The sequence below is a fragment of the Vicia villosa genome, unplaced genomic scaffold (assembly GCF_029867415.1).
Source record: "Vicia villosa cultivar HV-30 ecotype Madison, WI unplaced genomic scaffold, Vvil1.0 ctg.002061F_1_1, whole genome shotgun sequence".
Classification (NCBI taxonomy): domain Eukaryota; kingdom Viridiplantae; phylum Streptophyta; class Magnoliopsida; order Fabales; family Fabaceae; genus Vicia; species Vicia villosa.
In genome coordinates, this window is record NW_026705825.1 from 355,934 (window position 1) to 375,393 (window position 19,460).

At 34.9% G+C, this 19,460-nt stretch overlaps 2 protein-coding genes across 4 annotated transcripts; one reads left to right on the plus strand and one right to left on the minus strand.

Annotated features, from left to right (window-relative positions):
- Positions 1 to 11,580: 11,580 nt before the first annotated feature.
- On the minus strand, positions 11,581 to 13,081 carry LOC131637659 (protein MAINTENANCE OF MERISTEMS-like). Its single transcript, XM_058908265.1, has 4 exons — positions 12,748 to 13,081; positions 12,519 to 12,670; positions 12,128 to 12,407; positions 11,581 to 11,915 (listed from the first exon to the last, which is right to left on the minus strand). Exons 1-4 carry the CDS (start codon positions 13,079 to 13,081, stop codon positions 11,581 to 11,583), a joined length of 1,101 nt encoding a protein of 366 aa, XP_058764248.1.
- A 1,330-nt stretch (positions 13,082 to 14,411) lies between these two features.
- LOC131637627 (uncharacterized) lies at positions 14,412 to 16,996 on the plus strand. 3 transcript variants are annotated; one of them, XM_058908237.1, is made up of 8 exons: positions 14,412 to 14,567; positions 14,740 to 14,921; positions 14,998 to 15,055; positions 15,137 to 15,205; positions 15,291 to 15,386; positions 15,604 to 15,696; positions 16,419 to 16,505; positions 16,602 to 16,996. In XM_058908237.1, exons 2-7 carry the CDS (start codon positions 14,773 to 14,775, stop codon positions 16,467 to 16,469), a joined length of 516 nt encoding a protein of 171 aa, XP_058764220.1. In that variant the 5' UTR covers positions 14,412 to 14,567; positions 14,740 to 14,772; the 3' UTR covers positions 16,470 to 16,505; positions 16,602 to 16,996. The 3 variants fall into 3 exon arrangements, with proteins under 3 accessions (XP_058764220.1, XP_058764218.1, XP_058764219.1); XM_058908235.1 differs by having other exon boundaries at positions 16,419 to 16,483; XM_058908236.1 differs by having other exon boundaries at positions 16,419 to 16,465.
- The last annotated feature ends 2,464 nt before the right edge of the window (positions 16,997 to 19,460 follow it).

The following is a 19,460-nucleotide window of genomic DNA, read 5'->3' on the forward strand; positions in this document are numbered from 1 at the left end:
TTTTATAAAAAAACGCAGTGGTTCAAAAATAATATGTAAAGTTTTTCTTAATTAAAAAATAAGTTTAGAATATCATTTTTTACACTTAGTATCAACACTGAAATTTGAATACATTTAAAACATTCCCAATCTTATCAACATGATTTCTTTCACAATACAACAATTTTCTCAAAATACTACTGATCAACTTCATCCTCATTTTTTAAACATTAAAACAAGTCTATTTTAATGTGTCTGGATTTACGTTGAACATAGTTAATTAATTTTAATAGATTTGAGTTCAGCAATAGGTGTTGTTTCTGTCCCAACAATTCCATCTGATTGTTTTCTTTAGTCGTAAAATGTGCTTCTTCTTCTTATGTCTGAGAATTATTTGCTAGCTATTACAAAAGCAATAAACTCATTGGATATAGTTTTGAGATTCATTACAAACTTAGTAAAATAAAATTTCAAATGTTTGTTAACACAGAACATTCAGACCCCAGGGGAACAAAGATGGTTAAATAAACCTAGAAAGGAAAATAAGGTTGCAGATATTGTGCCACTATAAATTCTCCGTTTATCTAATGTTTTTATTTGGCCAAGAATGTATTTAGATGTGAAGAACTTCATCGATAATTAAGCTACTTTGAACTTCATCGATATGGCCTCTTCCTCCATATAAATTCTCCGTTTATCTGATGTTTTCATAGTACCCATGCTCGATATGGCCTCCTGCAACCATTAAGCTATTTTGAACTATGAGCTTTTTTTAATTAAGTTTAGAACATTATGTATGGAGGAATGTAAATTTTTAAAATTTAATGGATTTTATGTCCGCTGCGATATGTTTCCTTCTGTTCTGTTGATTTAAAATAAATATTAAGGATCATAGAAAGAGAAACCAATTCAGTCCATTAAAATCAACAAATTATATATATATATATATATATATATATATATATATATATATATATATATATATATATATATATATTGTTTTATATATACTCAAATATATTTTTTATTTTTGAAGTTTTTTTGGAAAAACTTTATAAATTTTTTAACAGAATTTTTTAATTTATTTTTTGTTAATTTTTTTTAAAAATTAATTAAACTAGTTGTTTGTTTTTTGAAAATTTTAAACATATATTCAAAACTTTTTATTTAAAAGTTATTTATTTATTTTGTTTTTTAAAATTAAGTTTTTTATCTTATTTGAAGCCTTATAGTCCTCTTTCAAATTTTGGAGCCTTTTAAGATTGGACCCTATGTATTTGAGGGCTTACTATTTTAAAATTATTTTAGGCCCTCTTATTATAGGGGTTAGAGCCTAAATTAATTGCCCCCTTAAATTGACAACAGATACAAAATATTCATCAGCATATTTTGAAAGGAATTATTGAAAGCTTTCTGAATAATATTTGCCTTAAGTAGTTCATTCCACCCCCAAACAAATGACTAAACAGAAGTCTCAATTGTTGTCTTGAAACATAACACTGTTATTTTGTCAATGAAGAACCTCAACATTGAACTTGTTTTCTTTCTCTATTTGAGTTTGGTACAATTCATCTTATCATCCCACACTATTGAGATGACTCTGTTTGAGGAACTTTACGGTCGTCCTCCATCATCCCTCAATTCCTATGTGACATGTGTCCTCCAAAATTGGATCACTCGATGAAAATTTAATAAAAAAGAATGAGGCGATGCAGTTGCTCAAACATAATTTAGAAATAGAAATTTATCGCATGATCCAACAACTGAATTCAAAGAGAAGAGACAAAGAGGTAAACAATTTGTATAATTAGTTGTCTAATGCATTTAGTAAAATACATGTTGATGCTGTAAATGCTTTTAAAAAAATTTCTCTTCTAAGAAAAATGATTTTAAAAGTTGATAAAGATATTTCAAATCTATACACCGCTCTAGAGCCTTTGAAAGAGAAATATGCATCTCCATTGAATGATAATTTGTGTATTTACGATGCTTTAGAAGAAACAATCGATATAGCATAATGTAGTAATTGTCCTATTTTAAAAACTGAAATTGAAAAATTGAAAGGGCAACTAACACATGTCACTAATAACTATTTTGGTGGTCTATGTCAAAGTTCTCAACGGTCAAATGACATGGACTCTTAAATATCTTACTACTAATTATACTAATTATGGTAATCAAAATTGGATTTGGATCGAATCGGTCAGTTTAATCGGAAATCAGAATCATAATCAGACTGTTTAGACCTGAAATTGGCCTGCAGAAGAACCGGAATTTAAATCGGAAAATCGGTCAAAAACCAGTTAAAAATTAGAAAATCGGCGGTTTAGACGATTTTTTGAGTCGGACCGGATATCGCTTTTGATTTATAAAAATGTGATAAAAAATTTTGTTTAAATCAAAATAATGCATGATTTAATTTTCTTCTTTCTTCCCCAATCACTCTAATACACATTATCTTAAAAAAAATTTAAAAAAAAACTATTTTAAATTCTTTTGTTATTCTCTATTCTTTTGATGAATAAAAGTAGATTTTGTGTAATAATATATAATAGATAAATATAATATAATACAATTCACCGTATAGGAAATGATCGGACAATACTTTAAACAAATAATTAATAAAGTTATTAAATTATTTATTATTATTATTATTATTATTATTATTATTATTATTATTATATTAAAAGAAATTTTTTGACTTATCTATCTAACCTATTAAATATATAAAAAACTATAAAATTTTTAAAAACTTTTAAGTATTAATTATTTAGAAATTATCAATAATTTTTTTATTATTTAAAAAATATAATTATTTTTGTGCATTATTATTTTTATATATAACAAAAAAATATTTATATATATAACCGGTTAGGTTCAACTCTGATCAAATTTTAAGACCTTGAATCCATAGGTACACCAGTTTGATATCCGATCCGATTTTAATTATCTTGATACTAACCTAGGATTAGAGGTGACAAAACGGGTCCCGTCCGCGGGGAAAGCCCGTTTTGCCCGCACTTTTACGCGGAGCGGGACAAGATTTTAGGCCCACTCCCTTTAATGTGTCCGCCCGTCTTTTTTTATGGGCTTTAGCGGGCATTAGCTTTTTCATACAATTTTATTATTTTTAGGCCTAAAAGGTTCAATGCCCGCGGACTTTCACCGTCCTCACTTTTTTGCGGGGCGGGACAAAGTTTTAGACCCGGGCAATCAAATATGCTCGCCCCGCCCACCCCGTCCTGTTATTTTGCGGGCTTTTGCGCGACGGGCCTAAATGGAGTGAGCATCCCCGTTTGCTACCCGTACCTAGGATCCAATGTGTGCGGGAGACTTAATTTCCTTGTTGATCTCTATCGGACCGACCCAACAATTTAGAATGCTCAAATCCTTAAAAAGACTTCTGAAAATAAAATACAAAAAACTTAAAAAGAATTTTTTTTCTATTTTAAATTGTAAATAACATTATAAATTAATAAATATTTCAACTGAAACCCTATAAATATTATTTTGATATTTTTTTTCTTATAAAATTTGTTCACTAGATTAATCTTAATGTGTGCAAATAATTATATTTACAATTTTAAATTTGAAAAATAATTTGACAATTATGAGACTCTCAAAATTTTAAGAAATCGTATGATTAAACTTGTACATTCAGACTTGATACTCACTGCTAACATATATTTTTAAGGGTTAAATGGTATTCTCCCCCCTGCCAATAGGGCGTGTTTCAGATTTCCCCCCCTGAATATTTTTTTTAAAGATCACACCCTCATAAAAATAAAAAACCAATTTAACCACACCCTCTTACCACCATTGCTGACTGGGCAAAGACCAATTGCTGACTGTGTGTTGTATTGATTTCTAGGGTTCTATTTCTTCCCCATTTCCCCATTTGTACGAGATTCAATTGCATTGTTCTTCCTCACCCTGTTCTTCTTCCTCGTCCGTTCAAATCGTTCTCGCAGGCCATGGTTTGAAGCAGTTCACGCGCGAGCGCGGTTGGATCAATATCATCGCATGATTTGCCCAGATGTGGGTGTGGTAACACGATGAAGATGTGGAGAGCCAACACAGTGCAAAATCCCAACCGGAAATTCTGGAAATGTCGAAGCTCTGGGGTGAGTATGTCTATGTCATGGATATAATATTGATCTTTCTTATGCTAATTCAGTTTCCATATCCTTTTGTGTAGACTGTTAACAGCTGTGAACTATTTCTATGGGATGATGAAATACTTCATTTCAGCAAAGGAGAAGCTGTAACTTCACCATTTTGTAAGAAGTGTGATATTCTACAATTGAAATTGGAATCAGTGTCAACCAAATTGGAGAAAGCGAAGATGAAGGTTGAAGTTCAGAAAAGGAAAAACATGCAGCTTAGGATAGTTCTTATTGTGTGTTGTATGATTGTTGTATGTATTTACAATTTCTACTAATCTGTCTAATTTGGTTAAGTTTGATTGATGTAATTTTCAATGATGTGTAATATACTTGGAAACATCTTTTTAATGGAAGGAGGTTCATGTATTTTTTGAGAGTTTAGTTTGCTGTCAAAAAGGAATAACAGATGCATAATTGAATTGATACCAAAAGCACATTTGTGCATAATTCAGATCATATTTAAATAACAGATGCATAACTGAGTTGATACCAAAAGCACCTTATGTGCATAATTAGTTCATTACTGAAATGCATTAAAAGCACAAATGTGCATAATTCTGTTTACAAGACAAAAGGCACCAACATGTGCAACTCAGTCAATACACAAAGACAAAATAAACAGTCATTACAAAAGGCACCAAAATGTGCAATTCACTCAATACACAAAGACATAGTGCAAGACTTAGTAGTTACAAAAGGCACCAACATGTGCAACAGACAAAATAAACAGACATAATAAACTACAAGTCATTGATAGACTTCTTTTTAGGGGTCTTCTTCATAGTCTTCTTCCTTTGTGAGTCATTGCCATCACCCTCATCTGTTATCAAAAATGGTTGTTCTGGTGCAGACCCAGGGCCTGTGAAAGGTTTTGGTTTTTTAAACCAATTTTCCTTAATTCTCCCACTGACCCTCTTTCTTACTGGTTTCACTTGAGCTTTTCCCTTTCTTTTGGCATTTTCTTCAGCTGGTGTTGCTTTGGCTTGACTAGTTTTCACTGCTTTTGCCTTGCCCTGACTTGGAATTCCCTCACTAGCACTGGCTTGACTGGTTTTCACTGCTTTTGCCTTGGCCTGACTTGGAATGCCCTCACTAGCACTGGCTTGAGTGGTTTTCACTGCTACAGGATTGCCTTGACTTGCAATGCCCTCACTAGCACTGGCTTCAGTTGGATTGGCCTCATTTGGATTGGCCTCACATGTGTCAACACTTGCATTATTAGCAGCCCTCAATTGTCCTTTTTTCTGCAACATAAGAATGTAAAGCACACAATGTCAGTAGAAGAATGTAAAGCACACAACATTATCAAAATCAATTAAGATTGTACCTTTCTTTTCAAGGCACTTGGATCCTGCACCTTGCTCTTGCATGACTTGATATTATGCCCAATCTTGTCACATCTAGTGCACCTGTAAGACACACCAGGTAGCCTCCTCCTAGCACCTTCCTCTCCAGTTTCCCTAATCCTCAATTTCCTTGGTCTACCAGGACCCTTTTTAAAGTCAGGAGGCAATAGATCTTCACTTTCAACATTAGGCCACATGTCCTGTCCATTTATAGGACTAATAGGAGAACCATAGCACAAAGCATATTTCTCCCTACTATAGCATTCATTAATAAACCACTCTGGATTTTGCTGTCTAAATCCTAGGGCAGCTACAACATGCCTACAGGGTATACCAACTAGCTGCCAAAAATTACATGAACATGATCTTTTAGCTATGTCAACTATAAACTCTTGACTATTATAAGCATGTGTGACTTGAAATTTTTCCCCCATGGCCCATGTTGGTAACCACTGACCACTCATAGCAACCTCTGCATCTAGTCTCCTCCTAGGGATTGGCATGATTTTGTGTGGCCACTTATCAAGTTTCAAAGTAGCTTGGCTACACCTATTCATTAGATATTTCCTAATCCACTCACACATTGTCAATATTGGTTTATCCCTTGCACATAAGATTGTTGCATTAAATGATTCAGATATGTTATTCATTAAAACATCACAGCTAGGATAATAGCTAAAAGCATGCTTACACCAAGATTTAGTAGGCACTCCCATTAGCCATTCCCAAGCATGTGGATCTACAGCCTTTAATGCAGTCATCTTCTGCAAGAATGCTTGATGGTATGTGGCCTTGGCTGCTCCCATCATTAGATCTCTTATAAGTGCTCCTCCACCAAACTTTTTCTTAAAATTTGCATACAAATGCCTCAAGCAAAGTCTGTGCTCAATCCTTTCAAACATTTCCTCAAAAACAGCCACCAAACCCTGCATACAAGGATAAATAACATTGTAATTACAAAACCAAATTAAAACTACATGATCAATTGTTAGAGGCAATACCTTTTGCTGGTCTGAGATGAATACATATCTCTTCTCTATTCCAATATATTCCATTAACAGCTGTATAAACCACTTCCAAGATTCTTTTGTTTCTGTTTCAACAACCCCAAATGCCAATGGAAAATATTGATCATTGGGGTCCCTTCCCACTGCTATCAACAACTGCCCTCCATACTTAGTCTTCAAATGACAGCCATCAACCCCAATAAAAGGTCTACAACCATGTATGAACCCTTGTTTACATCCCTCAAAACAGAAATAGAATGAACCAAATCTTGGTTGGATGGAAGGTGATGGCCTCTCAATGTTGATCTTTACAGTGTTTCCAGCACTCACCCTGTGTAACTCAGCTGCATACCTCCACAAGTTTGAATATTGTTTGTCTGCATCCCCTTCTATCATTTGTCTTGCTATCATTTTTGCTTTCCATGCCCTGCCCACAGTGATCCCCACTCCATAATTTTGCCTCATATCTTGAATAATATCACTTATCCTCAAATTTTCACAGGTTTGCATTTTCTTAACAACTGCCTTGGCCACCCACTTTGAATTTGCAGTTTTGTTATCCAAAACCCTAGCACATGTGTGGGTGTCCTTTATAGTCTTAATTGCATAAGTGTGCTTGTGGCCCACTTTGGAACATAGCATTAAAAAACCACACTTTGCTTTACATTCAACTCTCACCCTATACCCCTCATTTTTAACAAATGTTATTTCCCTACCATTTAAAACTGTCCACTCACGTATAGCCTCCCTAAAGTCATCTAGGGAAGTGAACTCCATGCCCCACTTAAACTTAAAGTCCTTTGTAAGTTGTTCCTTCTTGAACTTTTCAAACTTTGGTTTTTTTTCATCTTCTGAGTTATCAGGGTCAGAACTATTAAGCTCTTCACTAAGGTATTCCTCTTCATCCTCATCATCACATTTCTTCTTCTTTGGACATGGTAACAGGCCTACAATGACTGGACCCTCCCTAATTGGTACAGTTACATCAACACCATCAACATCATCAAACCCATCAACAATGGCAGTTGTCCTTTCATCCTCACTATCATTAAAACCTTCAATAACTTCTTCATCACTAACATCTAAATCAGACACATACTTAGGGATGACATTCCCAACTACACTCGTATCATGTTCAACAAAAATTTCCCCATCCACTTGCATCGCACAACAATATGCAGCAAAATCATAGGCATCCCCATCATTTGTAATCTGAAAGTAATTAGGGTCTATGTCAACTATCTTGGTCCACAGCCTAAAACAACCTTCTACGTACCCCCACCCAGTTACTAAGTTAAGAATATGATGAATTGTCCACTCATCTATATGTTCCCCCGAAACTAAAGTAGAGACGCCACCCCTATAGATCGTTTCACCATTATTATCAATAAACTCTCCTCCATGTCGAAACAGAGCATTAAACAGAACATTGGGCTGAAATGTAAAACGTAATGTGAGATAGAAGAATGCAAACCATGATACAAGCAAGTTACAGACTTCGATTAATGAAACTAACCTCTGAACATTCACCGTTGCCGTCCATTGCTTCGTCTTTCTCCGCTTCCTTCTGCTTCCGGTTCGTCTTCTCCAGCTCTAACAGTGAACCCTAGATTTTCAATTTCACGGGGGGGGGGGGGGACTTAAAGAAAGTTTAAGGAATTTTATTTTTAAAATGTGGTCTTTGCCATGTCACCAAATAATCAACTGCCCAGTCAGCAATGGTGGTAAGAGGGTGTGGTTAAATTGGTTTTTTATTTTTATGAGGGTGTGATCTTTAAAAAAAATATTCAGGGGGGGAAATCTGAAACACACCCTATTGGCAGGGGGGAGAATACCATTTAACCCTATTTTTAATAACATAATAATATTTCTCATCTAAAAAATACTTTTGGATTATATTAAGAGTTAAAGTAATAACAGAAAGATAATATAAAATGAATTCAATATTTTATTTTTTTAAAAATAATTTATATTTCTATAAAAGATAATAATATAATAAGAGTTTAATCGACCTGCACTGGTAATATAAAATATATCATTATGTCATGTTATACAAGTTATTTAAAATTTTTAATTTGACTTGGCAGAATACATAGTCGTTATTAGTTGGCAGTGTAAAATTATTTTACATTGTCAGTGCATATTGTTTTTTCATATAATAGATGAATTAATATTTAATTATAATTAAAAAAATCATCTACAATTTAAAAAAAAAAAAGAAAAATAACAAGGATCTTTGATCTCAAAGATGTAAAATGGTGGATAGAGAAAAAATTCCATGTAATGATCTCGATTGATAAGAGTAAACCAATCAAATATATTAAGAGAAAACATATATATTATATGAAAAACTGTTTTCATTACATTGCATAAAAGTTAACGTTGAAAAATAGGGAATTAAAAAAATGCTTTCAGTGTATAACCAACGACCTAGCTACTTTCAGAATACTTTTACCACTTTTCTAAATCTAATCAACTTACATTACCTTGAGAAAACATTATATAACGTTTAATATATTAAAAAATTATTAATATGATGCCCCATGATTTGTGAGGCCTTTTGTTGTGGCACCGTTTGAAAAGGCAAATGACATAGCCCGATCTGTATGTAAAAATGTGTAGCTATCACATAAATGATATGATTCGTTGATAATGGTTGCTCAAGATATATAACAAGTGATGTTTTTTTAAGTATTAGGTGAAAATGTTGTGGAAAATCCCTCCACAATCACCATAGATGGTCTTTAGTTAAGTGATTTAAACACAATCTTTTAAGCGTTAGTCAATTATGAGATAAAGGTTACTTAATTATGTATGATACATTGAGTTGATTATTTGGACATAAGGCTAAGATAGAGTTAGTGTTTAAGGGTTTTATAGTTGATAATATCAATGTGCCTAGCCTAAATAATGTTTCAAAGAGAAATATTAAATGTCTTGTCACCCAGAATGAAGATTCCTCGTTGTGGCATGGTGCGCACTTTGATTAATAAGATAATAGCAAAAGAATTAGTAGTCATTTTACCAAAAATCAAAATTTCTAAAGAAAATTCATGTGATGCTTGTCAAATGGAAAAACAAACAAGGACATCTTTTAAACCAATAAATTATGTTTATGCATATAAATCTCTTGAGCTTCTCCATCTATACCTCTTTGGCCCCCTCAATGACAGTATCTAAACGATAATTATTACAACTTTTTTATTGTAGATTATTTTACTCGATTCACCTGGACACTTTTTTTAACTCATAAGAAAGATACTTTTTAACTTTTATTTGATTTGTTAAGCTTCTCCAAAATCAATTGTCTTTGAAAATTATTTCACTAAGAAGTGATCGTGATTGTGAATATATTTTAACCATAAATTTAAAACTTTTGCGGTGAAAATGGAATAACCTATAACTTTTCATGTCCACACACTCTACAACAAAATGGCGTTGCAGAATATAAAAAAAATGTGTTTTAGAAGAATTGACACAAACCATTATAAGTGAAATGGACATACCAAAGTTTTTGAGAGCATGAGATTGATAATGCATGAAACATCTCATACATGGTGGTCATTCAATCCATCATAGAAAAGAACTTATATCCTAGTATTTTCTATATTTGCATTTTTATCTGTAAATGTTTTTTTTCCAAACAATGGCAAAAACAAGTTAGGCAAGTTTGATACTAAGGATGACGATGGGCTCTTTCTAGGGTATTCCTTGCCAAGTAAGTTTGATACATTTTTCTTGACTTGGCTTATGAAGGTTGACTCATTTCTATGCAAGAAGATCTCAAATAGTTTGAAATAAGTGACGTATGAGATCATATGAGCCTTTAGGAACAAGCTTGATGAACACGGCATAATTACCATAAATAAAAAAGACTAGCGACATAGATATGCATCTAGGCTTAAGGGATTGATTATGACGAAACATATGCTCTCGTAGCCTGTCTCGAAGTGATTCGACTACTTTAGACATTCACATGCTGCCTGATTTTAAATTGTGTCAGATGGCTTTATAAATGAAGAAGCGTACGTCTCTCAACCACCTGATTTTGAGGACCATGAAAATCTTGACTTTGTTTTCAAACTTATATGGTCTCAAACAAACTTCTAGAGCTTAGTATTGGCGCCTTAGTGGGTTTTTAATTGAGATAGAATTCATTCGTAGTACTAATGACACTACACTGTTTATAAAACATAAGGAATCATATATTTTATTAGTTTAGATATATGTTGAGGATATTATTTTTGATTTTATTAACAAAGATACGTGTATAGAATTTTCTAATATCATGTCATGACAGTTTGAGATGTCTCTCGTGAAAACTTAACTACTTCTTAGAGTTGTAAATCAAGCAAACTAAGAAAGAAATTTTCATAAGTAGACAAAATATTGCTAAAGAAATATAATACAAGGAATTCAAAGACAATATCTACTCCTATGACATCAATCATGAAAGTGGATTTGAAGTGGAGATCACAAAAATAACGAGTTACAATATATTCTCTTATTATTTAAAAACAAGTAATTTTGATATTATGTTTAGTATGTTTATGTATGCTTGATTCCAAGCTTTACATAGGAAACTCACTTTAAAATCACAAATTTTTTTGAGGTATTTTATTAAGAAAGTTTCTCAACCCACCCCATAGGTATCTTACACACCACACAAATTTTCATTTTTGTCTCCTGCTTCCGTAGATGCACATTCAGAAGCACCCAATTTAAAAAAAAATAGATTCCTTCCGTAGATGCATCTACGGAAGCGTATAAAATAAAAGAAAACACAGTTAACTCCACCTTATTTTCATTTTTATAATACTTCCGTAGATGCATTTACGGAAAGAGGTGAAATATAGTGTTCCGTAGGTGCATTTACGAAATAATCTGTTTTTTTTTAATTCATGTCATTTTCATGACGAAAATCCATGTTTAAAGACACACATTTTTAGATTCAATAATGCAATTTAAATGCAACAGCATGTAGACCAATAAAAATACAATATATAAATAATGTCGGTCAAAGTGTCAAGTACATCATGAAATACAAACAAAAATAAAATGTAAATACATCATCAAATAAAACTACTGAGTATGTCGGGCGTCCTCCTGCGTACCAAGATGCGCATCCCTTTCGAATCCATGAAGCGATCTGCTAGCTCTACCCCTAGCATCAAGCATCCCACGGGTCGTGACACGATGTCGACGATACAGAAATGCACTCTCTACCATTTTGATCATATCATCCAACACACACCTAGAAGCAGTACCCTCAGGGAATAAACCCTCTGCAATGGCTCCGATGTCCTTGTCAGCTATCTGACGACACAGAGGAAGAAGATCCTCAATGTGGTCCAACTGAGCCTGATTCGCACGGAGTATCTCCTCGTGTGCTGGTCTAGGAGAACCTCCCTCCACATCTGGAACATGTATGGATGTGAGACTCTATAATACCATGTGATGTACCTTTTGGAACAGGTCCAGTCTTACTCTGCTAGCGTCGCCCGTGCCTCCTCAAGGACTATGTGATGCTCCCAATCTGCAAAGATCTCATATAACTGCCTGCGGGTCATGGCGATGGGATTTGAAACATGAGGATCGCGAGGTATCGTCTTCTCATATCCAAACTGACGCATGACGCGCTCCGGAAGGTAGCGTATGACATTGGTCGAGATGGCGGCCAACCATCCAGAATACAAACATATCTCGTCAAACAGAACCGCCTCCCGGTGCTCATCATATAAGCAGTACCCGATGACCTCAGCGGCCATGCGGTCAAGAGAGCGCCTGTAAGGATCCGACACCTGGTTCCCTCTAAGGGGGGTGAAAGCACTGGCACGTGGCATGACCTCTGTGTACTCTTCTACCTCTCCCCAGCCAACAATATCTGGGAAGTGTTGTAGTATCCAACCCTAAAAAAAATACGGTTATTTTCAAGTACAATAAATAAACTATAAAAAAAAAGTAGAAAAGTGTAAGATTGTTACCAACAAAAGAGTACAGCTGCCCGCAATTGTCCTTGCCTTCCACAAGCATCCCTTTCTAAGTCTATGATAACTGTACACCAATACAGCTGCTCCCCAGTTGTACTCATAGATACATGCTATATCCGATAAGTACGTCAGGTAGACGACGTCTGTGTACGTCGAGCTCGTGTCCACAAAGAGCTGAGTCCCTATCAAATATAAGAAGTAGCATCTCAGCGCCCGTTCTCTGTGTGTAGCCTTCTCCAACTCATCCCCCTCAACCTACAGTGCCGCAGTGAGCTCCGCATTATACTATCTCTGCAGCAATCTAAACCTGATGTGGGCCCCTCGTGTCCTCTCCACCTCCTCAAGGGCCTCATCGAGATTAGCCCCTTCTCAACAATAAACATCTTCAGAGCTTCCGTCTTTGTTAGCCTATTGTGACAAAGGAGGGTACCCCTGATAGGAAGATGAAGTAGGCATGCCACATCATCTAGGGTGATGGTAATCTCACTGTGGGGTAGATGAGAAGAGGATGTCTCAAGATGCCATCTCTCCGCAAAGGCCGCAAGCATACCATTTTGTGTAGTATCATAGCCGAGCATGCAGAGGTTGCTCATGCCTGAAGCTGCCGGTACCTCCTGAAACCATGGCTCGCCAAGCTGTGCAAGGTCTTTAATCTTCTGCCCATGGTTGTACATCAGATACTGCATTCAGAGTAGAAGTAGAAGTAGTGCCATGACGATGTCTGCGGGGTGGTGGCATATTTGAGGAACCCTCAGGATCATCCCGAGGCCTCCGTGGTGCAGTAATAGAGGGGGCAGGAGATGGTGAAGCTCTGACAGGTGAAAGAGCAGGCCTAGCTGAAGCGGGTGATGGAAAAGGTATAGCTGAGGCGGGTGTATGAGATGCTGTAGGTGAATAAGGTGGAACATCTGCTCCATCAGTGACCTGAGATACTATACGAGTTCGTTCTCGTCGGACGGATGCGTGTTGTGCGGTCCTCCCATGAGTGTCTCTATCCGGACCGTGGGTCGTGATGTCTATATTATGATACAAAAAAGCTCGATTTAAATACTGTGTATTTATAAATAAACATCAAAATAAAAACAGAAAATGACTCTTCCGTAGATGCATCTACGGAAGTATGATATTTACAAAACACTGAATTTTTCCGTAGATGCATCTTTGGAAGTGTGATATTTACAAAACACTGAATTTTTCCGTAGATGCATCTACGGAAGTACCTTTGTTTTAAAACATTGGGTGCTTTCGTAGATGCATCTACGGAATGCCCCAAACGTTCATCTCTTCCGTAGATGGATCTACGGAAACAACTGAAACTCAGAAACGCAACAATGACACCTGAGTCAGTCCAACCACTACAAAACCTATTTTTGGTGGCTTGATCACCCGTTTAAAACGTCAAACAAACCCTACATTGTCTCTAAACACTATTGCTAAACCTATCAATTCATTTCTACACCTACATATCACATTCCAATTCAATTTTAAAACTACTCTAAATAAATTAAAAATTCGAAAAACTTACCGATTAAAATTGATGTTGATGTTGCTAAACCTTGTTTGAAGTTGGTGTTGATAAGAAATTTGAAGTAGAACTTGAAAGAGATTTGAGGTTGAACTTGAAAGAGATTTGAAGTTGAGAGAGTATGAGGAGAGTTTGTGTTTGTGTTTGAGTTTAAAATGAAGAAAATGAGTTATATATAATACCAAACTTTTTCGTAGATCCACTTACGGAAGACTTCTGTAGATGCTTCTACATAACAAAACAACGTTTAAACAAAAAAAGTGAGATGCCATCTACGGAAGCACGAGAACAAAATAGACAAGGTGCGTAAGAGGCCATGACATTTATAAATAAGTTAAGAACTAGCAATTAATTAAAACTAAGATCAATTACTTATTTTATTTTTTAATATTTTTCCTTATTAAATTATTTTATTTCAATGTGGCACGCTGTAGCTTTGGTTTTCACTCCACTTGGACGGCGAAGACGGTTAAGGCTCAATCCCACTGACACCGGCGCTCCAAATCTACAATCTCCCGTACTCACCGCCGGCACCGACGATTCTACCATAACAGGTTCTCTCTCCTCTCAATTCTCTTTTATATTTTGCTTTGATCCATAACCCATATTAGCTAAAATTTTGAAATTGAAAACTACGAAATTGAAAACCCTAAGCATTGTTCAGAGTAACTCTAACTATTCTCTAACTTAGGGTTTTATTTTCAAATGCCATTTTCAATTTTGCAGCATTGCATTGGATTATTTATTGGTAGAGAGTAGATGAAGCAGGTGAAGCCGTTGCAGTTGTTTCATAATTTGGTGAAAACAACACAGAATGAACGTGGAAGGTTGATGGGTTTAGATGTTGGTGATAAATATGTCGGTCTCGCTCTTTCCGACTTTGATAACAAAATTGCTTCACCTTTCAGGTATATCAAATCAACTACCATCATTTATTATATCTAACTAACTTTACCTCATAACTAAATATTGCTTCAATGCCAGTGTTCTCGTCCGCAAGAAATCAAACGTTAAATTAATGGCTTCTGATTTTAACTGTCTGGTGAGATTCTTATGCCTCTTGCATTCGAATTAATTACGCTTGTATTTGTTAAATGTATCAAATCCATCTGTTTTCATGCAGATCTCTAAGTATTCCTTGAAAGGCTTTGTTATTGGCCTCCCTTTTGATAGACATCTGGTGTCTTCTGATGTATGTTTCATTTCTTTGACCATCCGTGTACACCGTTTACTACTACTGTTTTCTGTACCGATTCACTTATTCTACGTTTTATCAGGCTGTGCAAATGAAGGTCTTCATTGATAACCTTCGTAGAACAAACATGCTTCAAGATGTAGACTATACCTTTTGGAATGAGTGCTTCACGTCAAAGGTAGATTTACAGAATTGCTATTCTCAATATATAAGAATATTTGAATATTTCCGACGTGACTGTAACCTCTTCTTGGTTGGTAACTACTACTATAGGGAAATAATTTAATATTTTACAGTGTGAAAATATTTAAAGATAACATACTTCATCCCGTTTAGTTTATAAATAGACTTTCCCCAGTTTGATAACCCTCATTGCCATAAAATTGTGTTTGCAGAATGTAGAATTATTGTTAAAGCCTTTGAACTTGAAACATCCTGTTCATTCCAAAACTATGCTAGACAAGTTTGCTGCTGTAGGAATACTTCAAGTAAGTTCTTTGATCCGCTCCTTTTTTATTTATTTATTTAAAGCTGTTGATTTATAAGTATCAACTACTTGTTTACATTAGTACATTATGAGAAAATACAAAAAAATGTTGCTGTCAGGGGTTGAACCTTTTGATCCGCTCCTGTACTTAATCTTGTAGTCTACGGTTGTGTACTTATCATGTACAAGGCATAGTCTCCACTCTTGACATTCTCAATTCTGCCGAAATCATAATAAGAATATATTTAACTTGTGACGTCTTTATTTGCTGTCTATGCAATTTTTTCCCTTGATGTAGTAATCTTTTAAATTAATTTGTAAGAAATCATTATGAGGAATTGGTATGACAATGAAAAGCCCTGAAGTATTTGTTTTAAAATAAGTCACTTCCATGACTATAATCATTTGGCTACAACCTCAACTACATGGCTATCCATTTTATACTCTACAACAGTGTTTTCTGTATGCATATTTATGGCTCGATTTGGAGATAGACTTAATAGAAAGGAAAATTGTTGGCAGGACCCTGATAAAAACTTAGTTTTCTTAAGTTTATTAAGAAGACCCTCCTTTATCTGCAAGGAATTGAAATATATTGTGAACTACAACTACAACAACAACATGCCCCAATGCCTACGAAGAGGCTCCCGCCTATAGAATCATAATTTTTTATATTCTAGGCTGTGTTTAAATAGATCTAACTTATGTGTTGGTAATTTCTAGGGGTACCTGGACTATGTCAACAGAAAAGCAAAGCTAATAACACCAGAGTAAGACTTCTTAATAGTGTAAGTTCACAGGCATGCTAATGTTAGTCTAAAACTTTATTTCTTTTTACACGATCGCCACTTCTCAAAACTTTATTTATTTTTCTGCCTGTCTCATTAATTAGTGCTCTTTCTACAGATAGAGGCACACCATAAATCACCTACAGATACAACTGAATTTAAAGGTAGTATGGTGGACATTGCTGGAATGAAAATATTATTGTCATTTCTTTGTCTGATATATGCCCCGCTTTAATACCTTAGTGAGAAGTGTTAAGCAAGAATTAGTAAATGCTTCATTGTTATTTCGTAAGAGCTGCCCGACAACTTAGCACTTATACCTTCCTTTTTAATTCCAGTATATTAACTAAAAACAGTGGTTTGTAATGCAATGTATACAACCCCTTTCCCCAAAAACAAGGAACAAAAAAAACAGTAGACTGCATAAATTCTTGAGATTGAATTTGTTGCATTTTTCTTGTACTACACAATTATATCATATATAAAATCCGCTGTTCTATATTATTGATTGAACTGACTGGTAAAACATACACTTATTTGTACCTGTGATTATCTTTTGACAAAATGGATATTTTTAACTTTCATCACTGTTCTCTGGACTGGAATCATTACTGTTTTCTGTATTTGGTGATGTTGAAGATCAAGAAATACCTGAGTAAGGGAAGAGAACAGTTAACTTAGAGGAAGATCAAGCTTAAAATCTCACCACCACATGCATATTTTGAAGACTTGAGTTCCATTGTTGACAGAACATTTTTTATCAAACAATGAGAGGCGTGGGAAAAGTCTTACAATAAGCATGATGGTTTTGTAAAAGACTTTGAAGTAGCAGATACTTAATTTTAACTGTTTCATCAAAATACAGTAATATATTTTGATAGGGTCTTAGTTAATTTTTCCAAAGTTTTTGTGTTCCTTACAATTTTCCTTGTATGTTTATGAGTCTTAACGGGGACCCTAGCTACTGGATATCACAGTAAAATTTTACTGTTATAAAATGACAATTTTCAACAAAAATGTTGAAAAATATAATAATTATCCAAGACGACTTGCCCTTATTGTTGCATAAGTTCACGTAGCATAGATGTGAATGAAAGATAATGGGAATTGATCTCACTTAGCTTGAAGGAACTATGCAGCCTTGTAGATCTTGCATCCTCTTCATTTTTCTTGCATTTTTTCTCCTTATTCTCTATCTCTTTTAATTTCACTTTCTTCTTTATTATATTTAAAGAGCGATAGAGTAAAGGAGAGATAATGACAAAAAAATGAAGGAGAAAATCTGTAAGGTGGAGGAACCAAACAACTTGTTGGTATTAGAGTTTAATCCTCATATTTCCCTAACAGTGTTTCAAAACCAATACAACGAGGGTCAATGTTTCAAAATCAAATTACCTATGGGTTAAGTTAGTGTCTCCCATCAATTTACAAGTGACCTAGGTTCAAAATGGGAGTCCAAAACTAGGGGTATAACGGTTTGGTTTAGATAATATTTTTATTCAAACATTTGTTTAAATCAATTAAACCTACATCATTTTGGTTTAGTTTAGTTTTGAATATTTTTCTAGAAATGAAACTGAGCCAAACTAATCTATTTGGTTAGGTTGGTCGGTTTAAATCATTTTTTCTAATACAAATCTATTTCGTGCTATTATCTTTTATTCAACCAATCATCTTAAATCAAACTATTCCATGGTTTTTATTTTTCAAACAGGCTAAATAAACTCATACAACATATTCAAATTAAATAATTTTTATGAAAGTTTATCATCAAATACAAATACATCTATTTTAAAATTAAATAAATTCATAACATACTTAAAATAATGATAATTCACCATCGAACAAATAATTTTTTTTCGCTACCAAAATTTATGTTAGATTGATAGTGGGCGACTCTTGAAGCGATGATGTTGGTCTATGATATAGTGACACGAGGTGGACCTGCAAAGTTAACACTCCAATACCTAAGTTAGTTACCGAGTTTAAGATGGCTGAAGTGAAAAATGGATATCACAAAAATGTACATTCAATTTCATGTGTCCACATTATATACGTTGGATAATTTTGATTAGGCTGAATATTTGGATTTCAGTCACGTTGAACCTTTGGTTGACCTACAACAATTTCCCCAAAGGCTTGCTGGGTGCTTACTAGGAGTGGCAAACGGGCATGCCCTCCCGTTTAGGCCTGCCTCGTAAAAGCCCACAAGAAAATGGGGCAGAGCGGGGACGGTCATAGTTGAGGGTGCAAGCCTAAAACCTTGGTCCGCACCGCAAAAAAGTGAGGGCGGGTAGGCTAATCCCACAGACACTATATATTTTTAACCTAAAAATGTAAAATTTATTTTAATGTTCGTGCCCGCAAAAACCCGCATAAAAAACGGGGCGAGACAGTCACACTAGAGGGTGAACGCCTAAAACCTTGGTCCGTCCCGCACAAAAGTGCAGACAAAACAGGCATGCCCAACAGGCCGAACCCATTTTGCCACCCTTAGTGCTTATCATCCGGGAAGTCCTTTAAAGTGATGTGTGATGTCTCGCTATTACATCCGACCATAACGAGAAGTGGGAAGGCAATGGAGCAATTACATAAGTAACGGGGAGTAAGCACATTAAATGCTTCTTCATGATTGAGACGTTTTGTCAATTTTTCGGGGGACGTGGCTTTAGGCTTGCAAGTTAGACACATTTCTCTATGGCATTCGAGAGCACTCGAGTTCAAGTCATGCTCCAGATGGGTCTGAATGCAATACTGGTACATAATCTAAACCTTGACACAACTCTACTTAGGCTTATAATCTATCACCATCATCTAAGAACATCTACAATATAAGAAAGTTAGATGTTCTGGAAAAGACCTAACTGCCCTTTTGCTTTGTTAGTAAGCCACGTGGCTACCTCCTTTGTATTTCTTTGCTTCTTGCTTTTCCTATCTGTCTTCAACGTCTCAATCTTTGCTTTTTGGAACAAACCAA